Source organism: Filicampus tigris, chromosome 7 (assembly GCF_054856515.1).
Source record: "Filicampus tigris isolate MCC_2025a chromosome 7, RoL_Ftig_1.0, whole genome shotgun sequence".
Taxonomy (NCBI): Eukaryota; Metazoa; Chordata; class Actinopteri; order Syngnathiformes; family Syngnathidae; genus Filicampus; species Filicampus tigris.
In genome coordinates, this window is record NC_141223.1 from 28077351 (window position 1) to 28103517 (window position 26167).

At 43.6% G+C, this 26167-nt stretch overlaps 1 protein-coding gene across 2 annotated transcripts in view; it reads left to right on the forward strand.

The window, feature by feature from the left end:
* The first annotated feature begins 4517 nt into the window (after positions 1-4517).
* Positions 4518-26167, forward strand: part of LOC147145409 (aldehyde dehydrogenase, dimeric NADP-preferring-like) — a 53655-nt gene continuing 32005 nt past the window's right edge. The window contains exons 1-3 of one of the 2 annotated variants that reach the window (XM_086034998.1): positions 4518-4605; positions 21827-21985; positions 22076-22307. In XM_086034998.1, the coding sequence (XP_085891124.1) occupies positions 4600-4605; positions 21827-21985; positions 22076-22307 (397 nt within the window). In that variant the 5' untranslated portion in view covers positions 4518-4599. The remainder of the gene's footprint in view (positions 4606-21826; positions 21986-22075; positions 22308-26167) is intronic. The other variant, XM_086034999.1, reaches the window with a different exon arrangement.

Genomic DNA, 26167 nt, shown 5'->3' on the forward strand with positions numbered 1-26167 from the left:
CCCTTCCTCCTCTCTGCCTTCATTCACACAGTATGTCACCTGCCACACCAGAGACAATAAAACACTGGACCTTTTCTATGCCAACACCAAGGAGGCATACACATCACTGCCCCTCCCCCCGCTGGGCAAAGCTGATCACAACCTGGTGGCTCTCCAGTCTGTGTACAAACCTCTGGTCCGCAGGCAGCCAGCTGTGACCCGCACGGTTCAGAGATGGTCTGGAGAGGCCGAGGAGGCCTTAAAGGACTGCTTCAGCACAACTGTGTGGGAAGTATTCAGCGATGCTCACGGGGAAGACATTAGTAGTCTAACGGACACTGTTACAGACTATATAAATTTCTGCATGGAGAACACCATACCCACCAGGACAGTAAGGTGTTTCTCCAACAACAAACCCTGGATCACACCAGACATAAAAGCTCTCCTGAAGGAGAAGAGGAGGGCTTTTGCGTCAGGCAACATAGAGGAGCGGAGGACTGTGCAGCGCCAGCTGAGGAGGAGGATCAGAGAGGGGAAAAGGTCCTACAGGAAGAGGATGGAGGAGCAGCTGCTGCAGAATAACGCCAGGGGAGTCTGGAGGGGCCTGAAGACCATCTCAGGCCACGGACAACCCAAGACCCGGACTGGGGGGGACCTGCAGTGGGCAAATGAGCTAAATCTCTTTTTCAATAGGTTCGATCAGATGCCTGCCTCCACTCCGTCTCTCCTGCTGCAGTCTCCACCTACTCCTCCTGCTGGGCGTGTCACCCCCTCCCCTCTTTTCTCCACAGTCTCCAGCTCCCAGCTACACCAGATAGCCACCACTCCTTCCTGTCCAGCCTTGGCCTTCACAACATCTCAGGTGAGGAACCAGCTGAAGAAGATGAAGGCGAGGAAGGCAGCGGGTCCAGATGGCATCAGCCCCCAGCTCCTCAAATCCTGCGCAGACCAGCTGTGTGGAATTGTCCAGCACATGTTCAACCTGAGCCTGAAGCTGGGCAGGGTCCCCCAGCTATGGAAAACATCCTGCCTGGTCCCGGTGCCAAAGACCCCCCACCCGAAGGAGCTCAACAGCTTCAGACCGGTGGCGCTGACGTCTCACCTGATGAAGACCCTGGAGAGACTGGTCCTTGTCCACCTGTGCCCCCTGGTGAGCTCCTCAATGGACCCACTCCAGTTCGCATACCAGCCTGGCATCAGTGTGGATGATGCCATCATCTACCTCCTCCACACTTCACTCTCCCACCTGGAGAAGGCGGGGAGCACTGTGAGGATCATGTTCTTTGATTTCTCCAGTGCTTTCAACACCATCCAGCCCACCCTACTGGGAGACAAGCTGGAGCGGGCGGGGGTGGCGCACCACCTCACCACATGGATCCAGGACTACCTCACAAACCGGCCACAGTATGTGAGGACACAGGACTGTGTGTCTGACGTGCTCCTCTGCAGCACGGGGGCCCCACAGGGAACTGTCTTGGCTCCCTTCCTGTTCACCCTCTACACCTCGGACTTCAACTACAACACCCCTACCTGTCACCTGCAGAAGTTCTCTGACGACTCTGCGATTGTCGGCCTCATCACAGGCGGAGATGATCGGGAGTACAGAGAACTTACTCAGGGTTTTGTGGACTGGTGCCAGCAGAACCGCCTCCTGATCAATGCGGGGAAATCCAAAGAAATGGTGGTGGATTTCGGTAGGCGCCAGCACTCTTCACCTGCACCAGTGAACATCCGGGGAACAGATGTTGAGAGAGTCTCAACTTACAAGTACCTGGGTGTTCATCTGAACAATAAACTGGACTGGTGCGACAACACAGACGCCCTCTATAGGAAGAGTCAGAGCAGACTCTTCCTACTCAGGAGACTGAGGTCTTTTGGGGTTCAGGGGACACTCCTCAGGAACTTTTATGACTCGGTGGTTGCATCGGTCATCTTCCAGGGAGTGGTCACCTGGGCAGGCGGCGTCTCGGCCCGGGACAAGAAGCGGCTGGACAAACTGGTCAAGAGGGCCGGCTCTGTCCTGGGCTGCTCCCTGGCCTCTGTGGACTCGGTGGGGGACAGGAGGATGTTGGCCAAGCTGTCATCAATGCTGGGCAACCCGGACCACCCCCTCCAGGGCACCCTAACAGCACTCCACAGCACCTTCAGTGACAGACTGTTACACCCTCGCTGTGCAAAGGAGAGATTCCGTCGTTCCTTCTTGCCTGCTGCTGTCAGACTTTTTAACAAGAACATTGTGTAGTCTCTACAAACTGGCGGTCATTAGTGCAATTGTGCAGTCCTGCACCTGAGCTCGTATCGTGCAATACCCAATATTCCCCACTACTGTAATACCGTGCAATACTCAACATTCCCCACTACTGTTAGTCTAGTTTTATTTTTATCCAATGCTGTTCCTTACATTTCACTACAGCACTGCAGCACTGTCACTTAGAGTATTTTTTCCTCTGTACTATGTACAGGCCGAAATGAGTGTTCCTCATATTTTTTATGTAGATGTAGGTTGGTGTGTATGCACATGTGTATATACACATGTTACTGCGTATATCTACATAGGTTTGATTCTAAATGTTTGCCGTCAATGTTATACATTAATGGCCACATTACGCCGCCGCCCCTGTGTGACCTATATCTTTGCTACTGTAACAATGAAAATTTCCCCACTGTGGGATCAATAAAGGCATTCTTATTCTCTTATTCTTAAATGCAAACCTATTATATATAAGTGCTAATGTTAAGATCACCCAAGTGTCACTTTAATGCTCAATTCTGATTTTTTGAAAAAAAAAGAAGATTTTTGAGTGTAATCGTTCATATTACATTATATATGCGACCTCAATCTTGTCAGCTGTATGAGCACATGCGTTGCAGAAGAAGAGACGACGTAACTCCCGACGTGTTTACGGAAGTAAATGTGGTCCAGCATGTCGGGGCATTTATACAGTGAAGCGATTAGGTAGGGGGTAGAAATAAATTGAGTATCAGGGGGAATTTATGAGGCGACGCTTTAATGTCCCATTTCATGGAGACATCACTAACGATGACATCACATCATAACCATGCGTAAAAAATGAATTGATCTGAACCGTGGCTAAATTACTACTATCACCACAAATGTTCACTTTATGCTTCATGTTTCAAGTGGGATTAAATTAAAGTAAAATATAAAGTCAATAGTGTTACTCAAAACAACTTTGCAGATTAAATCCCCCTGCTGCCAGCACTTTCCCTCTGCCTGCGCGGAGCACATTTTGGTCTCCGGGTGACGTCAATGTCGGATATATGCGACCTGGCCATTCAGACCACGGTCGCATTGCAAAAAATCGAATATGTATCCGGTTTAGGACCACATATGAAAGCGACCACCCAAAAAATCTGAATTGAGCCGTTCAGACTGTCATAAACAAATCTGATACAGGTCGCTTATGGGCAAAAAAATCCTATCTGGGTCCCATTTGCCTGAAGTGTGAACCAAGACTAAATTATTCAGGAGGCCACATTATCAAATAAAAACGGGGCCGGGGGCCGGACCGCCACAGTGTCTCCTCTGTGCTATGAGACAACATGCAACAACCACATTTTCACATTTCAAGTTTTATTTAACTACTACCTGCAAAAGTTGTACTTTAAAAAAAAAGTGATTCCATTTTCTGGCAACATCTCAAATGTCAACATAAAAGTTGTGAATTTCTGTGTTTTTTCTTTTTATCAATCTTTCGTAGGCCAGACCAACATGCTTGGTGGGCCTGATCTGGCACCCGGGCCGCCAGTTGAATAGCAATGATCTACAGAGTTATACAGCAGATGTATTGCAGTAATTCTGTTAAATTATTAAGATGTTTGCACAGCTATTTGCCACTCTATAAATGAATGATTGATGATTAATGTTTGAAGTATATTGACCTCATTTTGATGAGTGTAGATAAATGATTATTTCCTGTAAGGTTCATTGTCAGAAAAACTATATCGTAGACATATTTGACTCAAATGAAAAGCATGCTTTGGACTGAGTATCATGGGCAGTGTAAACACATCTGTGTGTCAGCTAAGATAAGACAGACAATAAAGCCAGAGTGTAACCTAGAATTATGCACAAGTTAAGTTAAAATTGCTCGTGAGTTTATACATGTGTGTTCATACTACTCTACTTTCTAAGGGATATTACGTTACACACTCACAACCTAAAGAAACAAGTGAAACTGATTACAAATTCTGCAGTAAAAGTAGTAAGTATTAAATGAGCTTTTATTTGTTTTTACCTCTTTTAAAGGTTATTTGTCACCTTTAATGTATTGTTGTTGAAAATAATTACATTAAATTCTGATTATGGCAGATGCATAAGAAATATTTGATATATTTACTGCATTTGGAATGTTGACATTTCTTTAAACATCGTGACTCCTCCCATACAGAGTTATATATGGAGATTAGGTTGTCCCCTGAATAGAGTTCCTTTTTACTTGTAGCGTATCTCAAACCGAGGGAAGGACCATGAACAATAAGCCTCAGTCTGTTGCTCAACAAAGCTGCAGGCCATTGGGAATCTGATCTACATTCTGATAAGATCTCTTCTACCATTCCCTTTCCACAGTCCACAGAGAGACAAATTATTTGACTTACATGAAGGTAGGTTTCTCTTGACTGAATGATAATGGAATGCTTTATATTGAAATTGCATTTTTTAATCTTAGATGATAATCTGACAAGGCCGTTCTGTCATAATATGCGCAACATTATAAAAAAAATGATGCTCTGAATATTTGGATTGCAAAATAAACTATATGTTAAATCAAGCACAACTCAACTTAATTGTCATGCCAGCTATGTAGATAGTACACCAGGGGTAGGCAATTAATTTTGCATAGCATTCACATGAGAAACTGGAAATTGTGAGGGCCAAGCCAACGCACTAATCTCAATTTTGAGTTTGTATTTAGAAACAGCATATTGTCTTGTTTCAATAAATTGCTACAGGTATAGAATTGTTATAATGAGGAACTATAGCTGCGATCACCTATGAAGTGCCCTCGCAGTCCTGGCCACGTTGGGGGACTGGCACGTTGGAATTGCGACACATTTGAATTGGAATTTTTGGGAAAATGAAGTAGGCCTACAACAGATTAAAAAGTAGTGTGACAAAATATGACCTCTATAAAAGTCCAAAGATGAGTTAGAATTTGAAAGCAAATGTAAAATGACCGACTTCCTGTTGAGTTTAGAGTAATACTTTAGAACACTTTTTTTTTTTATGTCTGAGCTGTTACTAGAGTGACCAGATCCAAACTCACCAGATGTGGGACAGGGAGTATGCTTGTGGGGGACAATGTGGGATGCAGCTGGCACTCACGACGGACACCAAAAGTGCATGACACCGCTTGTCAACTGTTCAGTAACATAAACTGTAACAAAATAATTATAGATCTACAAATAAAAACACAGAACTCAGAATTGCAGTTGAAATTATCTGCAATTACAAAAATACAACACAAACTGCTAGTAAAAAGGTAAATCTCTAAGACATTAATATCAATAGGACAGGGGTGGAGCCAGAACTTGGCTAATGGGTGGGCCCGGAAAAATCAGGGTGGGCTTGAATATTCCTCTCACTGAGCACAATCCTCCTATCCCGAAACATCGTATATTCAAATAAAATTGCAAACTGAATAATATAAAGTTCAGATGCTCCTTAGACAACCACAATTATGCCATTCTTCATATGCAATACAATAAAAAAACACAATGAAACACAAATTCAAAAATAATGTAATAATAATTTACAAACATTTTAAAAGTATATTTTTTTTTCAGGAATCTCACTGGGTGGACAGTCTGTCAATCTGGGTTGCTCCGCCCTTGCAATAGGAGCTCACAATAAAAACTGAAATTAGTCAGTCTCATCATATCTTGAGGTAGATGCACTTTAACAGTAGTCACACACACGCGCACACACACACACACACTCACACACACGATAAAACCTTGTCAAATCTCACGTCAACATGTAGAGCATGAAGTGCAGTAACAATTTACTACAGTAACAAAGTCAATCCAAACAAAGACAGGCTACTACAACTACTGCAATTCAAATTATTTTCAAATCAAACAGCCACAGCATAAAATGAAAATAAAACAAGAAGTATATCAAAAATAGTCAGGAGATAACAATATGGTAACTACAATAAATTCAGTTGTAAACAAACATTTCCACCATAGTAGCACTATGTACTTCCAGAACCAAGGAAAGCACAGATCAAACAGTATAACTTAAGGTTATGTCCTCCACAAATCAAGTCTTTCAGTTTTCTCCATAACAGCAACAGCAGCCACAAAGTTCACAGAAAGCTTTATCTGACTCGTCTTCCACTCGCTTCACCCACGGGCAATGAATTCCCAGACCTTGTTGTAACTGCATTTCATTTTCTTTGCAGTCTTCTTACTTTCCTTAGAGTCCTCCATTTTCATTAATTCAGCACAACTTTCTGGAACGCGTCGCTAAAATGCTTGCTACCGCCATGTGGTTCGCTGTTTGTTTTTGGTGGGCGTATCTTAAAACAACATTGACTTGCCTGCATGTGCGCCCGGCTGTTTGATTGACAGCATATCCCTGCCTCTCACAGTCTCGCACGCAGACAGTCACACCAGCCCGAACACCATACACCCAACACACACAGCCCGAGACCCGCCCCCATAATAGCCTCCACTGTGTGTTGTATGCTCTCAGCACACAGGCGTTTAATAAAAAACACGATTTTAGATGCACGTTTGAAAATTGGTGCCTGCCGATCAGACATGCGGGACAGCGAGTCAATTTGCGGGACGCATCAAAAATCATTATCATCGCGCAAATTGGGACATATGGTCACCGTAGCTGTTACAAATGCCTCGAACTTGGTAAATCTTGGTGCAACATTCAGTCGGAGTTGTTCCATTAAAAAATTGTAGTGGGCCCAACCAAGCCGCTTATTAAACCACACAATAAACTATCCATCCATCCATTATCTCCCGCTTATCCGAAGTCGGGTCGCGGAAGCAGCAGCTTCAGCAGGGAAGCCCAGACTTCCCTCTCCCCAGCAACATTCTCCAGCTCTTCCGGAAGGATCCCAAGGCGTTCCCAGGCAAGCCGGGAGACATAGTCTCTCCAGCGTGTTCTGGGTCGTCCTTGGGGTCTCCTGCCGGTGGGACATGCCCGGAACACCTCACCAGGGAGGCGTCCAGGAGGCATCCTAATCAGATGCCCGAGCCACCTCAACTGGCTCCTCTCGACGCGGAGGAGCAGCGGCTCGACTCTGAGTCCCTCCCGGATGGCCGAACTTCTCACCCTATCTCTAAGGGAGAGCCCGGACACCCTGCGAAGGAAACCCATTTCGGCCGCTTGTATCCGAGATCTTGTTCTTTCGGTCATGACCCACAGCTCATGACCATAGGTGAGAGTAGGAACGTAGATCGACCGGTAAATTGAGAGCTTCGCCTTTCGGCTAAGCTCCTTCTTCACCACGACAGACCGATACAGGGTCCACATCACAGCAGACGCTGCACCGATCCGCCTGTCGATCTCCCGTTCCATCTTACCCTCACTCGTGAACAAGACCCCAAGATACTTGAACTCCTCCACTTGGGGCAGAATCCCATCCCCGACCCGGAGAGGGCACGCCACCCTTTTCCGACTGAGGACCATGGTCTCAGATTTGGAGGTGCTGATCTTCATTCCGACCGTTTCACACTCGGCTGCGAACCGCTCCAGCGAAAGTTGGAGATCGCGGCTTGAAGAAGCCAACAGTACCACATCATCTGCAAAAAGCAGAGATGCAATACTGAGGCCACCAAACCGGACCCCCTCGACACCTCAGCTGCGCCTAGAAATTCTGTCCATAAAAGTTATGAACAGAATCAGTGACAAAGGGCAGCCTTGGCGGAGTCCAACCCCCACAGGAAACGAATCCGACTTACTGCCGGCAATTCGGACCAAACTCTGGTATCGGTGGTACAGGGACCGGAGAGCCCTTATCAGGGGACTTGGTACCCCGTACTCCCGAAGCACCCCCCACAGAACTCCCCGAGGGACACGGTCGAACGCCTTCTCCAAGTCCACAAAACACAAGTAGACCGGTTGGGCAAACTCCCATGCACCCTCGAGGACCCTGCTGAGGGTGTAGAGCTGGTCCACTGTTCCACGGCCAGGACGAAAACCACATTGCTCCTACTGAATCCGGGATTCGACCTTCCGACGGACCCTCCTCTCCAGCACCCCTGAATAGACCTTGCCGGGGAGGCTGAGGAGTGTGATCCCTCTGTAATTGGAGCACACCCTCCGGTCATTGTGCACATTAAAAGACAAAATACACACAGCCATAAGCCGGGCGCCATTTTTTAGTCTACGCGCTTTCCTATTGACATGATAGAAAGGCAAATTTAGTAACGGAATTGTCCCACAAGTTACTGTAAGTGAAACATATTGCTGACACAGGCAAATGCTGGATGAGGGATGCTTCTTGGTAGCCTGATGGAGAGCTCACACTTATCCCTGCATTGGAAACTTCTTCAGCATGTGCAACAGCTGCAAAGCAAAAAATGTGCAGAAAAATGCCATAGTTTAGTATTAGTGGTTATAAGTCAGTGATTTATGCAGACATTTGCATTTTATGTTCAACAGTTGTTGTTTTTTAGAAATATTTATTCAGGTGCAGTTTTTTATTTAACGTGCAATATTTCCTTTTTTTCATGAGTACTGTACTTGAGTTCATAAAGGTGGAAGCTATTTTGAGGAGGCAGAGCCTTACATTTGTCATCAGCCTGTTATTGCTATAAGTAACTAAAAAGTGCTACTGATAATTACTGCAAGAGGTGACAGACTAAATAAAACCACAAAGTATTTCTGTGAGTACAACAGGTATTTTACCTTCATGCCTGAAACAGCAGCGCAGCACATCCAGGATCCAGGAAGAGTTGATTGGGCTCCTTTTCGGCTTAGATGTTGACATAAAAATTAAACCAAACTGTGTAACAGAAAATAATTTAACTGCCCTACAAATTATTGTAAAATATTCCAAGTATTACTGAGTATTTCGTGTATACCTTCGTCAGTAGCGCCACAGCAGAATCCATCGCTCCGGTGTCCAAGAACGCGTGTCCAACCCATGGCGTCTAGTTGATTGTACAATTTGCTCACTCGACGGTCATTTCCACTCCGGCTGTGATCCGAGAGCTTTTATTCGTCTTGTGTTAACTTTACATCTTCCACGGACTTGTTTTGCTGTGTGAACAGTTTGAACTCGCCTTGACAGCCCTTATCAGGGGGCTCGGTACCCCGTACTCCCGAAGCACCCCCCACAGAACTCCCCGAGGGATACGGTCGAACGCCTTCTCCAAGTCCACAAAACACATGTAGACCGGTTGGGCAAACTCCCATGCACCCTCGAGGACCCTGCTGAGGGTGTAGAGCTGGTCCACTGTTCCACGGCCAGGACGAAAACCACATTGCTCCTCCTGAATCCGGGATTCGACCTTCCGACGGACCCTCCTCTCCAGCACCCCTGAATAGACCTTGCCGGGGAGGCTGAGAAGTGTGATCCCTCTGTAATTGGAGCACACCCTCCGGTCCCCCTTCTTAAAAAGGGGGACCACCACCCCGGTCTGCCAATCCAGAGGCACTGTCCCCGATGTCCACGCGATGTTGTAGAGACGTGTCAACCATGACAGCCCCTCAACATCCAGAGCCTTTATGAACTCCGGGCGGATCTCATCCACCCCCGGGGCTTTGCCACCGAGGAGCTTTTTGACTACCTCGGTTACTTCAACCCCAGAGATAGGAGAGCCCACCTCAGAGTCTCCAGGCTCTGCTTCCTCAGTGGAAGGCGTGTCGGTGGAATTGAGGAGGTCTTCGAAGTACTCTCCCCACCGACCCACAACATCCCGAGCTGAGGTCAGCAGCACCCCATCTCCACTATAAACAGTGTTAATGGCGCACTGCTTCCCCCTCCTGAGACGTCGGATGGTGGACCAGAATTTCCTCGAAGCCGTCCGGAAGTCATTTTCCATGGCCTCCCCGAACTCCTCCCACACCCGGGTTTTTGCCTCAGCAACCGCCAGAGCTGCATTCCGCTTGGCCAGCCGGTACCAGTCAGCTGCCTCCCGGGTCCCGCAGGCCAAAAAGGCCCGATAGGACTCCTTCTTCAGGTGGACAGCATCCCTTACCGCTGGTGTCCACCAGCGGGTTCGGGGATTGCCGCCACGACAGGCACCGACCACCTTGCGGCCACAGCTCCGATCGGCCGCCTCAACAATGGAGGCACGAAACATGGTCCACGGACTCTATGTCCCCCGCCTCCCCCGGGACGTGGGAAAAGTTCTGCCGGAGGTGGGAGTTGAAACTCCTTCTGACAGGGGATTCTGCCAGATGTTCCCAGCAAACCCTCACAATACGTTTGGGTCTGCCAGGTCGGACCGGCATCTTCCCCCACCATCGGAGCCAACTCACCACCAGATGGTGATCAGTTGACAGCTCCGCCCCTCTCTTCACCCGAGTGTCCAAAACATGCGGCCGCAAGTCCGATGATACGACTACAAAGTCGATCATCGAACTGCGGCCTAGGGTATCCTGGTGCCAAGTGCACATATGGACACCCTTATGCTTGAACATGGTGTTCGTTATGGACAATCCGTGATGAGCACAGAAGTCCAGTAACCGAACACCGCTCGGGTTCAGATCGGGGGAGCCGTTCCTCCCAATCACACCTCTCCAGGTCTCACTGTCATTGCCCACGTGAGCATTGAAGTCCCCCAGCAGAACGATGGAGTCCCCAGGTGGAGCGCCCTCCAGCACACCCGCCAAGGACTCCAAAAAGGGTGGGTACTCTGCGCTGCCGTTTGGTGCATAAGCACAAACAACAGTCAGGACCCGTCCCCCCACCCTCAGGCGGAGGGAGGCTACCCTCTTGTCCACCGGGGTACACCCCAATGTACTGGCGCCAAGCCGTGGGGCAATAAGTATGCCCACACCTGCTCGGCGCCTCTCACCCTGGGCAACTCCAGAGTGGAAGAGTGTCCAACCCCTCTCGAGAGGACTGGGACCAGAACCCAAGCTGTGCGTGGAGGTGAGCCCGACTATATCTAATCGGAACCTCTCAGCCTCACACACCAGCTCAGGCTCCTTCCCTGCCAGAGAGGTGACATTCCATGTCCCAAGAGCTATTTTTTGCTGCCGGGGATCTGACCGCCAAGGTCCCTGTCTTCTGCCGCCGCCCAGCTCACACGGCACCCGACCCCTTTGGCCCCTCCCACCAGTGGTGAGCCCATGGGAAGGGGGACCCACGTGTCCTTTTCGGGCTGAGCCCGGCCGGGCCCCATGGGTGCAGGCCCGGCCACCAGGCGCTCGCCATCGAGCCCCACCTCCAGGCCTGGCTCCAGAAGGGGGCCCCGGTGACCCGCGTCCGGGCGAGGGAAAACGTGGTCCATTAATTTTATTCCTCATAAGGGGTCATTTTGAGCCGTGCTTAGTCTGGTCCCTCACCTAGGACCTGTTTGCCATGGGTGACCCTACCAGGGGCATAAAGCCCCAGACAACGTAGCTCCTAGGATCATTGGGGCGCGCAAACCCCTCCACCACGATAAGGTGACGACTCACGGGGGGCACAATAAACTAATAAAACATTAATTATCTTTCCAGGCCTGATGTGTGTGCAAAATTTCATGTTTTCACAAATGTTAAAACCGTCACAACCATTGTCATTTTTCATTGAAATGAGAAACAGCGTATCGCCATGGCAACAGCTTTCAACGAAATGAAAAGCTTTGCTTTTATCTTTAACATCTTAAGATGAAACTCAAGACAATCAAGATAAATCGCTAGGAGGAGTTATTTCAACTATAACCTCCATAAAAGGCTAAAAATTGGGCAGAATTTGAAAGAAAACTGAAAAGGGTGGACTTCCTGTTAAATTGAGCTCTAAGAGACATTTTGGTATGCCTTGGGCTGTTGCATTTGCCTCCAACCTTTCTTGGATCTTGTTGAAATGTACAACCAGGGCTGTTTCTTTGAAAATTTGTAGTGGACGCTACTGACACATTTTGAAAACTCTGACAATAAAGTAATAAAACATTGAGTATTATGCCAGGCCTGATGTCTGTGTCAACGTTTCATGAGCTTTAGACCCTCAAAATCAGTGTTGCAGTGTTGCTAAGATAACGACAAATCATGGCTCAGCTTCAGAAAACAGGTGAGATGTGATGTTACGTGAGCCCTGAGCAACTCTGATGTTTTTCATTTTCAGTCAACAGAATTGACAAAATGGCCACCCCTGAAATGGCCCAAAATGGGTGGATTTTTGTCAGGTTTTCGTGGAGGAGGACCCAAATGCAGGAGGCAAAATCAGAGCGCAATAAAGTAATTTAATTAAAGAAAACAAAAAGGCGAGCAAGTACTGTGAGAACGAAAATGTAGAAGTCTGAAAAACAAGGACCAAAACAAACTAAAGAAAAACTAAGACTAGGTTTATGACTAGGACTGGACGGGACTTGACTTTGACAAGACAAGACAAACGAACCAACAAGGACTGAAGAAAGCAGGGAACTAAATACAGAAAAGTTGACTATACAACGATGAACAACAACTGAACAAGACACAGAAGGGTAGGAGGAAGCTGGTTGACGAACACAAGGGACCGGGCTGACAAGCACAGGTGGACTCAATAACTTAACGAGAGACAGACAAAGGAACACAAGGAAAAACATGAAACTACAGTCAAAAAACAAACTCAAAACACAGACCATGACAGATTTTGCTGCTTAAAATCATACAAGAAATTATTAATCATTTATTGAGCTTTATGCCAGGCCTGATATGTGTGCAAAGCTTCATGAGTTTTCACGCAGGTTTAGCCCTCCAAATAATCGTAGATCTTGGTAAAACGTTCAACCAGGACTGCTTTCTAAATGTGTAGGGGGTGCTGCTGTATCATTTAAAAAAAAAATGCAAAATGTGTTTTGGAAAGAGAAAAATAGTAAAAATAATAAAATATTGATGCTGTTGGCCTGATGTGTTTGCAAGTTTCATGAATTTCTTAATACTTAAGAAACCTCAAAAGTACCGTTGTTGTCTTAGCAAACAGTTTAATGCCATGGGAACAACTTTTTGTGAAAACACCCAAACTTCACGTTTCGACATCATGAAGGCCAAAACACTCTTCCGAGTAACCTGCTGAGAGAAAAATCAATCAATGAATAAAATATATATTTCCTTTAGCCACTAGGTGGCGCTACCTACGATGAAAAGTACGTTTTTAGATGTGTTCAGGCCTAGACTCTCTTCAAATGTGACTGTAGCCCACATGAAATCTATAATTACTAAACCTGTATATACAATTTAGATGTAATAACATATTAAGCCATCAGGTGACGCATCTCGCTAATACATCATCACCATTGACATGTAACATTCATTTTGCATTGAGATTTGCCCAGTGAGCATTGCCCAGTGAGCATCGTGCACAAACAAAGCAAACACCCAGTATGAACGACGATGTGAAAATCATATAAAACAATGAGTTAATTAGTTAATTCAGATCAGTGTCTAATGAGTTTTGCTTGTTAGGACAGTGACTTGTGCGTGTGACAAGAGGAGCCGTTTTTCCATCGAGTGAGCTTCGGTAAGCAAGGCTTGCTACAATTCAAGGCCGAAATGCTAATAAGCTATAATTAGCTTCATTATGTTATTAAGTAAAAGAAAGTGGTTCAAACCAATCAGAGTTTTAGAGGTGGTATCCTATTTCGCTATGATAAAATGAGTAGTAGTAGTAATAATTGGTGATTAGCACGATGCAAATCGCGAGTGGCTAACCGCTATGCTAGCACATAGGGTAAATGTACTTACTTATTTGTGAAATTAGCTGAGCCAAAGTCTGTATAAAATTGTACATAGTTCATTGGGAGTTATTAATTTTGAATGTATCATAATACATATTTTTCTGCAAATGATTATAAATGATGAACATTGTGATACATAGTGATTGTATAATTTCTACACTCTGTGTGTAGATTTTTTTTTTTTTCTTGGATTTGACTTTAATTTGGATTTCTGAACCTTGGATCGAGTGGCGAGCCAGACCCCAGGAACAGAACAGAGGACAAGTCCGGACTGCGGTACCTGTCTGAGGACATCAAACTTCCCAATTGTTTTTCTCAACGATACAGATAAGGAGAAACAAAATAAAACTACCTGGGTAGTATTAGTGTTGTTCCGAGACCACTTTTTGGCTCCGATACCGATTCCGCTACCTGGCTGTGCAGTATTGGCCGATGCCGTTACTGTACCGAGACCTCGCCGTTTGAAAAAAATCCAAAATAAGCGAAAACATTTTTTGAAGAATCACACATTCACTTGGATGTAAAATTATTCATATTTAAATCATCACTTGCAAAGTATCTGTAGTAACATATACACACAAAATTCACATGTTGAATAAACAGCCTATTTTCATATCTCTTTGTGCTTGTGATAGTGAGACATGGGATACATACTGTATTCACATGAATGTACATTTGTAATAAAGCAAAGTGCAGCATTTGTACTTCTAAAATATATTCAGTGGTTCTAACCGACGTCTCATTTGTATGCTGCCAGAGGGGTAGGCGGTCGAGTGAGTGAGATAACAGAAGTCCGTTATATGTTACTAAAAACGGTTAACACCTGTGCTGTTTATGGTTGCTCTAATAGGTCAACTAGAGATTTTATTTTGTGATATGTTATGATCCAATTTAACCTGAGGCAAGAAAAGACGTGCACAATGGCTGTCAAATCTTCAACATGACCACTTAACACCATCACAACATACAAGGTTATGATTTGATGACTTTATATCAGTTATTGTTTTCTTTTTACTTTTCATTCAAGATTTAGTTTGCACTTCTGTTCAACATGAATCTGTTAATTATATAGGTATACAAATTTCATATACGTTGATGGAACATTATAGAACATTTTGCTGAGCGATATGTTGTAAACAAACTCGTCTCTTTGTTAGCAGTTAGCAAGCTAGGGTGAGCTCGAAAAGCTTCCACGGGTCATAAAGACGGGTTTATCTGGACACAAACCATTTCATGAAAGACGTTTTACACCATTAAACTAGTGATCGATGTTGTAGCGACGACAAGCAGCCTTGTCGCTTCTGAGAGACAGTGGGTGGGTTGGGTACTTGTCTGACGCGCTGCTGTGGTGGCTTGACAGTTGAAACACTTGAGTCTTGCTTGCGCTTTGAATGGTTTTAATAAACAGTGACTTTCACGGATGGTTCGATGGTAGCACAATATGATAGAATGAAACTGTGGATGGTTGCGTGTAGCAAAGCAAAGCGTAGCGTTTAGAGAAGTGTAGCGTTTAGCGTTTAACAAAAATTACTGCTACCAGCCCGACTCTCTCTGCCCACAGCTGGTAAGCACGCCTATTTAAATTACCCGGCATTCACTACTGATGACATGTGACCCAATCACCAGCCTGTTACCATAGCAACCAAAACACCACGTGACATAACTCAATTATGGCACCTACAGATGTACTGTGTCAAACAAAGGCAACATACTTTGCTACGAGACAAAGATCCAGCCGACATGCCCCCAAAATAATTGCAGGCTCTTGATAGCATCAAAGTCCCCCCAAGCAACTGTCTCCAATATGGCGATGTATGTCCTTATAGCGACCTTTTTCACCAAACCAGACATAAGTAGACCGATGACCAATAACGCTAATAAAAGGCTTCTCCTCGTATTTTCCTTCCGCATGCAGTTCTCATATATGCGGGCTGCGCTCAAATAATGATACCAGTATCGATAACCGGCATCAGCGTTTTATTTGTTAGTACCACCCGATCCGATATCAGCGTTTTAATGCGGTATCGGGAAACCGCCCGATACCAGTATCAGAACAACACTAGTAGTAATAGAACAATTAGAACAGTGAACACATACACATTAACACAAAAGGGAAAATTGCTATTTTTCTGTTCATATTATAGGAGAGCTCTATTTAAGTTTCCTTTCTTTATATTGTTTGATTGCCAAATTGCCTTGTGAGGCAATAAATTCATGCTGTTCAACTTCAATGACTCTCTTCTTCTGAGTCATACTGATGATTAAGGGTTCCCAACATTCCGAACCTAGACGAATGTAAGTGTCATTAGTTTAGACGGTGAATACCACTACGGGTGCTACATGACATTTTGACATGATATGATCATATGGATCAAGCTACAGCAGCTTTTGTAGTAAGGCGATGCCAAATGTGTAAGGAAATTTGAAATGGTGGAGTTCCTGTTAGGTTTAGCACATGGCTCCAAGATACATTTTTATAGGTCTTGGGCTGTTACATATAGCACATTTGTTTTGTAGATCTAGGTAAAACATACTGGGGCTAAGTGTAATAAAATATTTTAGGGGGCGCTAATGAGCCATTGTTTTTAAAGTACAATATTTTCCGGACAATAAGGCTCTATCTTTTAAAAAAATAATGAATTATTGATTATTTTTGCCAGGCCTGATATCTGTGCCAAGTGTCATGCGTTTTCGTGCAAGTTTCTACCCTCAAAATCAGCATTGTTTTACTGGTGAACTGTGTGTCGCGAAAAATTACAAACTTAATATTTTAACATTATGAAGGCCTCTGCCGAGCAAATATGAGTTAGACCTGGTTAACCCTGTAGGAAAAAAAATATCAAAGAAGAAAACATGTATTTGCTTTAGCCAGTAGGTTGCACTACCAGTTCGTTGAAAAACAAGTTCCTATTTGTTCTCAGGCCTGGACTATCATCTAATGCGAGAAATTTTGAGAAGACATATTGTCTGAGTCAAGTTCATTAGCTTATATTGTCATGGTGAATGATCAGATTTTGCAGCACTGTTATTGCCACACCATTGGCTGAAAAGTCACAATATTCGGTATAGCGCAAGATCAATGTCTTGAGGCTTTACTGACAAATTTTCAGTTGCATTTGTTCTATGGGCTTTTTTTTAAGCATGTGTGAAAGAGTTATTACAACCATAAATATCCATCATCCATCCATCCATTATCGACACCGCTTATCCTCACAAGGGTCACGGGGCGTGCTGGAGCCTATCCCAGCTGTCTTCAGGCAGTAGGCGGGGGACACCCTGAATCGGTTGCCAGCCAATCGCAGGGCACACAGAGACGAACGTCCGCACTCAAAATCACACCTAGGGGCAATTTAGAGAGTCCAATCAACTTACCATGCATGTTTTTGGAATGTGGGTGGAAACCGGAGTACCCACGCAGGCACGGGGAAAACATGCAAACTCCACACAGGGAGGCTGGAGCTGGGATCGAACCCACGACCTCTGAACTGTAAGGCGGACGTGCTAACCAGTCGACCACCCTGCCGCCCTACAACCAGAAATATGAAACACAAAATTTGATGTCCTGCCCCTGTCATATAGGATTTTGCAAACTCAAGACTTTTTCCCCCTGTTGTTGTCCCAGGTTTTAAGATGATACAGCCAAAATCTGAAACCATTAAGATGAACCCTCTAGGACAAGGGTGCAAAAGTATGCCCCCTGTAAATGTGCAAAATTGGACATTCAAAAATTCATAGCTCACTTCCTGTTCACTTTAGACGATGGCTGCAATGGACTTTTTTGTACGTCTCGGGGTGCTACACGTGCCTGCCAATTTCCGACGGCCTAAGTCAGGGGTGGCCAACCACTCAAAGGCACTGCAAAGAGCCACAACATATACATAAGCATACATAAACTGCTCCGTTGCATCCCTCACTCGAACTCTCTTTCAGTGTTGGGTCGTTCGTGAACGATTCGTTCAAAAAGAACGAATCTTTTCAGTGAACGTGAGTGAATGGATCACTTCCTGAAGTGAGTCGTTCTTTTCTCAGTTCATTTGAGCTCAGCCACGCGCATGTTGTCAATCTTCGCGATAGACCAATCAGCAGCCAACGTCAGATGTAAGCGGGATTCACTGAACATACTGCCACGCTATTGGCGTTCACGAAGGAATCAGTGATGTAATTTCCCATTCACCAACGATTCGGTGAGTGAACGTGTCGCTGCGGGGTTCAGTGAAGTCATGTCCCGTTCCCCAACGATTCCATGAGTGAACGTGTGGCTGCAGGAATCAGTGATGTCATTTCCCGTTCACCAACGATTCAGTGAGTGAACCTGTCGCTGCCATTTCTCGTTCACGTGAACGAGAACTCCATGCAGTCAGTGAGTGAACTGAGTCTTGCTATGAATGATTTGCGATTCGCCAAGGAAGGAACCACTCACAAACACCACTCCTTTCGTGCTCGCGGGGACAAGCTTTCTTTGGTATCCGTTTCTCCAAGCTAACGGCTAATGTTAAGCCCATCCAAGTACCGGGGGCAAGCGCATGAAAACAAATAAGAGCTCTGACAAACTTAAAGTCCCTCGCCAGATTGTGATGAGGCGCCCCGGTCTGCAGCAGCTGGGAGATGACGTTGTTGTGGACATGGGACAACTTTATTTGAAAACATTTATTACAATACAAATATGTGCACTTATGCACTTATTATTATTCTCTCTGTCTACTGCAACTATAATGTGGTGCGATCATCATAATGTTGGTTTGCTCTTAAATTGTACTTTTATTTCAAAACTTGTTTGGTGCGAGAGTGTTTTAGTAATTCTTGCTTTTATTTCAGCGCAACAGAACGTTTAACCAGACATGTAGTCATCCGCTTCATTTGACTAGCCTGCACTTCGTAACGCGTGAAAACAAAAATACACCGGGCGCGTGATGGCCGTGTGTTATGTCCTCCAAAATAACAAATGTTTATATATGTAGGCATAATGTCTACTGCTACTTATTGTTGTTGTTAGTATTTATCACATTTAACATAACCATGATTATAATGGTTACGATAATGGTTTTCATCTAAATTTTATCGTACATCGCAACTTCTTTTTGAGTGTTTTTTTGTGTGTATTTTTTTTTTTGGAAGTCCGGTGCATTATCAACAAACACGAATACGACTATTGTCTTACGGGATTACAGTACATCAATGCAAACGCATAGGCTTTTGTTATAGCAACGATAATCCAAAACGCACCATTATAATAAGTGGAACATCAGGTGTGGACAATATATATATATATATATATATATATATATATATATATATATATATATATATATATATATATATACATAATTCAAAATGGCGGACTTCCTCTTAGGTTTAGCATATGGCTCCAAGAGGCTTATCTGTAGGTCGCTTCCTGTTTCATATGCTACCAAATTTTCTTAGATGTAGGTGAAGCGTACAAACGGGGCCACTTTTTAAAAATATTCTAGCGGGCGGTAGCGAGCTATCTTTTAAAGATTGCACAGTTGAATAATTAATTATTGATTGATTTACCAGGCCTTCTACGTGTGCAATGTTTCATGAGTTTTCGTGCATGTTTACATTCTTAAAATCAGCATTGTTGTATTGGAAAATTGGGCGTTACTATGGCAACAGCTTTTTGCGATAAATCTCAAACTTTGTGTTTTAACATCATGAAGGTGCAAACACTCTTCCGAGCAAATATGAGGGAGATCTGGCTAACCGGCCAGGAGAAAAACATGAAAGAATAAAACATGTACTTCATTTAGCCAGTAGTTGGCGCTCCCACTTCAATGAAAAGTTAGTTCGTAGATGTCTTTAGGTATAGACAAAAATGTGAAATTTTGACAAGATATTATCATGTGGATCACATTATAGCTGCTTTTAAAGTCAACGTGATGCCGAATTGTAAAGTAAATTCAAAATGGCGGACTCCCTGTTGGGTTTAGCACTTGGCACCAAGAGACTTTTTTGTAAGTCTTGACCTGTTAGATATACCACCAAATTTTCGTAGATATGTTGAAACGTACAACCGTACAAACGTACAATTCTAGGGGGCGCTAGTGAGCCATTTTTGAAACAATTGTGACGTAAAACAACAAAAAAAAGATGGTTTCACCAGGCCTAATGTGTATGCAAAGTTTTGTGAGATTTCTTGCATGTATAGGCCGTCAAAATCGGCATAGTTTTATTTGCGAACTGCCTGTAGCCATGGCGACAGCTTCTAACAAAAAATCACAAATATCGTATTTTAACATCAGGAAGGTCTACAGAGTCTTCCGAGCAATTCTGAGGTCAACCTGGTTAATTGGCGAGGAGAAAAAGATCAAAGAATAAAACATGTACTTCCTTTCGCAAGTAGGATGCGCTACAACTACGATGAAAAATAAGTTCGGAGATGTCTTCAGGATTCGACTTTTATCAAATGTCAGTTAGAAGAAACTATCATGTGGGTCAAGCTCCAGCAGCTATTGTAATCAGAGCAAATTCATACGTTAAACGTAATTCAAAATGGCCAACTTCCTGTTTGGTTTAGCATATGGCTCCAAGAGACTTTTTTGTAGGACTTGAACTGTTACATATACCACCAAATTTTCGTCAATCTAGGTAAAAAGTACAACCGGGGTTGAATTTTTAAAAAATTCTAGAGGGCGCTACTGAGCCATATTTTACAAATTGTGCAAAAAAAAAAATATATATATATATATATATTGATGATATCGCCAGGCCAGATGTATGTGCAAAGATTTTGTGAGATTTTGAGCATGTTCAGACGCTCAAAATGAGCGTTGTTTTTTTGGCGAACTGGGTGTTGCCATGGCAACAGCTTTTCACGAAAAATCACAAATTTCGTATTTTAATATTAGGAAGTCCTAAACACTCTTCCGAGCAAAGATGAGGTGGACTCGGTTAACCTACTAGGATAAAAACATCAAAGAAAAAACATGTATTTCCTTCAGCCAAGGTGGCGCTACAACTACGATGAAAAATAAGTTCGTAGATGTCTTCAACCTTTGGCTATCATCTATTATGAAAGATTTCGAGAAGTTTGGATGATCTGAGTCAAGTGAAAACTGTATTTATTGTCACATTGAATAATCAGACTTTTCGGCACCGTCAAGCCCAGGCCCTTCACCGAAAAGTCACAATATTTGGCATTGAGGAAGATCAATGTCTTGAGGCTTTTCTGACAAATTTTCAGTCGGATTCATTCAATGGGCTTCTTACAGTAAATAGAAATGTAAAAAATGACCATTTTTGTCACCACTAGGTGGCGCTATATGTATATCGGAATATTATTATATAGATGTCTTCAGGTTGCAACTCTTTACATACAGTTGAAGTTTGGAATTTTATGGAGCATGTGCCAGGGAGTTATGAAGGTTTTTCTCCTGTATGGCAAAGGAAAAAACGTACGCCAAATTTGATGCCCTGCCCCCGTCATAAAGTTTATCGAAAACTAAAAAAAATGTTCCCAGTTGTTGCCCCAGGTCTTAAGATGATATATCCGAAGTTTGAAGTCAATCGGATGAATCCTTTGGGACATGGGTGCAAAAGTATGCACCCTGTAAATGTCCAAAAATGGTCCAAAATTGGACATTCAAAAATTCATAGATCACTTCCTCTGCATGTTAGACTATGGCTGTAATGGACTTTTTTATTCGTCTTGGGGGGCTACACGTGCCTGCCAATTTTCGTAGGCCTAGGTCAAACGGGTTTCCTCCGGGTACTAGTAGGTTAATTGAACACTCTAAATTGTCCCTAGGTATGATTGTGAGTTTAAATGTTTGTGTGCCCTGCGATTGGCTGGCAACAAATTCAGGGTGTACCCCGTCTACTGCGCGAAGACAGCTGGGATGGGCTGCAGCACCCCCGTGACCCTCATGAGGATAAGCGGTTTGGATGATGCATAGATGGATGGATGGATGTTGCCACTTGATGTCCACAACATAATTTGTTTCTTTTTTCTTCACTGTCTATACTAACTGAGGTTATGGAGAGGGAGGTTATTCAGCATGCCCGGGAGGCCTTTGTGAGTGGAAGAACTCATCCTCTTGAATTCAGGCTGCAGCAGCTTCAGGCCTTGCAGAGGATGATACGTGAACGAGAGGTTGAAATCATCACAGCTGTCAAACAGGATATCAAGAGGGTGAGTGGAGACACAGGCAATACTGTGCCTAATTTTTAAAATTATTTTATTCATTTAATTCTTTTATGCATTGTGTTGGATGTCCTACAGAGCCATTATGATACATCACTTTTGGAGTTGATTGGAATAGATAATGAGATTAACCTGGCCCTGGATAAAGTGAGAGACTGGGCAGCCCCTCGGCTGGTGGAAAAGAATTTCTTCACTATGTCAGACGAGGCTTACATCCAACCAGAACCCCTGGGAGTGGTGCTCATCATCGGAGCCTGGAATTACCCGTGGGCTGTAACGCTGATACCCCTTGTAGGAGCTATCGCTGCAGGTACAGTCACAGCTGTCACCTGCACACTTTAGGTGGGAATGTATTCTACCCACAATAATCCCCTCGCCCCCACGCACACGCATTTTTGGATAAAGATCTACTTGATAAAGGCCAAGTAAAGGCCTAGATAGACCAAAATGACGTTGGCCAACAATGACAGACGCTTACCCCTGTGGCGTCCGGCCGGCTGTCGGCACGTCAAAAAAATAATAAATACACGAAAAATACACCGCAATGACAGACAGCGAAGCTGACCATTAAAGTACCTTCTGTGCATGCATGAGATGTAATACCCTTCCATACCATCGGCGGTGGTAGTCACTATTTCTCATTGTTAGAAAAATCCAACCGGAAAGCTGTTGGCCGGGGGCGCATTATAAAGACGTAAACAATGCATTCAGCCATATTCTTAGCTCACGATGAACTCCCACGCGAAGTAAACCATCACGTTCTTGACATAGTATTGTGAAATACTTAAATTGTCAACCCTCACTCTTGTACTTGGAAGACGATTAAGGCAGCGAAGGCGTGCTCACTGTTTATCCGCATTTGTCACTTCCTGTTCGTGCTCCGAGCGCTGATTTGCGAGCTAACAGCCAATCAGACTGACCGAATGTCAAATGTTTTTGACCAAATGTCACAACTGGCAACGGCGATTCAACATGCGTAAACGCCCCCACACACTTGCTGACGAGTTACTACACTACAGCGGTGGCCACTACACACTAATCAGATGGCGCATTCAGACGCCACGACGCTTCACGACCTCCGACGTCGGTTTGGTCTATCTAGGCCTTAAGCTTTACACTTTGTTAAGGTTACATTTTCTGCATTCCCTGGAAAGTTTTATGCATATCACTGTGAATAACACTGCTTAATGTTGAGTACTAACCTGGTCCTTGTAGACTATGCAATAACAATTCTCAACAATTACAATTTAAGTCTTTATTAGAAATATTTGACAGTCTACATTTCGCCACAGTCTTTCACACCATCTACATTTATCAGATAAACTCACAAAATGTTTACACTATTATAAGGTGGTTATTACGGTGGCAAGAAAAATGTTGCATTGAAATATCTATGTATATCATGCCTTTGCACATGTGGTGCCCACTAATTGCAGTAGTGTGTGCTTTTATTTAATTTGTCAAGATTTTTGAGCTTCTTGTTATTTTATTTCCAATGATAAATCCACTCTGTGTTTTAAAATTAAAACTACTCACTTCGGTCAATAGCTGGCAGTACAAGCCCACATCTCAGCCTGGGTTACCTTACATTGTTGCTTACAGTGCATGCGCAAAGCCATTTTCTCATAGCCAAGTAGAACTGACGAATGATAGATGACAGCATCATTGTCTCCGTTTTGCAAAACATTTGAACCTATCTTTCAGATGAATAGGTATAAAACACAATACAATACAACTTTATTTATATAGTGTATTTCACAAAAGCTGCAGCTGTAACAAAGCATTTAAATTTAACAAAAATAGCAATAATGCAACAACAAAGACAGTGAAAGCAATAAATTAAAACAAAATTAATGATACTAAAATACCGGAAAACAGCACTCTCATGTTGGGTCAAAAGTCAAAGAATAAAAATGTAAATAAAAAATAAATATATATACACATAACATTAATATATCATCGCTGTCCTGTGAAAAACACTTCCATTTTTTTCAATTTTCTTATTTTACGTGAATGGTGTTTCCACGTTAAATACATCGCATTAACGTGAAAGTTAAATATGTTTCCAAAATTGGATGTTGAGTGTGTGTGTATATATATATATAGTGTTGTTATCACTATATCCTTAGTGTTGTTCCGATACGGGTATCGGGAGGTATCCCGATACCACATTAAAACATTGGTATCAGTATCTGCGAGTACTGTACGTAAAAATAACGTGCCGACGCCATTTCCCGATGCTGTACTAGTAAAGAACGCTGAAATCAGCACTTTGTATGCTGCACCCTGCTGCTTTTTCATGTGTGTGTGTGGGAGGGGGGGGGCAGTAGGGTACAGGAGATATATAATGTCGGCGATATGTAACTACATAGAAATTCCAGCTAGAGCGAATGTTGCAAGAGGCGGAACCAAAGTAGCCAGGTTCAATACGTTAAACCTGATGCAACATTTGAGAACGAAACATGTGAACGAGCACCAAGATTTTGCGGCGGCAGCGGCACCGAGCATTAACAAGGGGAATTGACCGCAACAACAAACCCTGCTCAATTTACATTGAATGCAGCGCCTTGTATCTTGCTCATACACGACACTGGTGTGTGGAGACTGTTCAGTATTAGCCGTCGCTATTGGCCCAGAGCGGACGCTCTTAACCAATGCCGGGGCTGCTTTTTCATGTTGAGAGAAAAAAACAAACTGTGAGGTACAGGAGAAATAATGTCGGCGGTGATATGGAATTACTGTACTTCAACATAGAAACTCCAGCGAGTACAACAGCTAAGTGGAAAATTAGCGGTGCGAAAGTTGCAAGAGGTGGAACTAAAGTGGCCAGGTTCAATACGTCAAATCTGATAAAACATTTGAGAACGAAACATGTGAACAAGCACCAGGAGTTTGCGGCGGAAGCAGCAGCGAGCATGAACAAGGGGAATGGACCGCAACAACAAACCCTGCTCAATTTTGGATTTTGGAGTTGAACTTGTTGGATTTTTCTACTGCTTGTTTTTGGTTTTGAAACTGGATTTGGGAGCGGAAGTTATTGCGATGGGTCACTAATACAGTACTCAAAACAAATTTTTATAATAATGTCCTATAGCTTTTGTAATTAATCCGACACAATCTCTCTCAAAGATACCTCATGTATATTATTTCTTATTTTTGACTGTTTCACAAAGGTTTTTAAGTCTGACCAAGCCATGATAGCAATGGTTTTACATCCAAGTGAGTATGAAGTTCTTTAGAATTACAAGAAAAAAATGCTCATATATATCTTTTTTTTTTTTTTTTTCAAAAGTCTGGTATCGGTACAGTATCGGCATCAGCCGATACCGCACAGCTGTGGTATTGGAATCGGTATTGGGGCCAAAAAATGGCATCGGAACAATTTACAATATCAATTTACAATATTAAAACAATTCTGCATCGATTCAGAGTTATTAATCATCGATGTTTGAAGCATAAAATAATTTTTTTTAAAAAAAAGATGTGCAAGCGATTACGTGCGTTTGTACGTTGCCGAGGCTGACGTGACAAGATGGCGGGACAAACAAAACCTCAGACGAGCGGCGCAATCCTTGTTAAAAGCATAGGTTTGGAAACATGTTGTTTCTTTATTAAGTGTGAGACGTTTGTTGAAAATATTTCGAGAACCCAACAAAGATGACACGTTACCACCCAGAGTTGAATGCAGTGAAAGGCGGATCCGTCGGGACTTACTCTGCCAGGTGCTCTTCCACCAAACTCCGAAAGAGTAAAATTAAATGCCCATATCCACTGCAGAGTACATTGCATCAGATTTGCGTAACCCTAATCGGTTTATAGAAGGAAGCGGCTTTTGCGGCGTGATGCAGACAGCAGACTATCCACAATATAAAATTCCGGTCACGTAGTACAATAACACCAGAGCATGTAGATTACTTCTATCCTCACACAAAAACCTAGAATATGCACACTTTCTGCAAGATTAACAGTTTAAAGTCTATTATTTATTGTTACAAAATATTCTGCTTTCTATTTTGAATAATAAAGCTGTTCTGTTTGCTGGCAATTTCTCAGGGCTTAATGTTAGTGTTAACTACACCACTCACAGTAAGCTGTGGAACGAACTCGAACTTTCATTGCTCTTAACAGAGGAAATACACAGTACTTCTACCAGCCATGTCGCTACAGCAC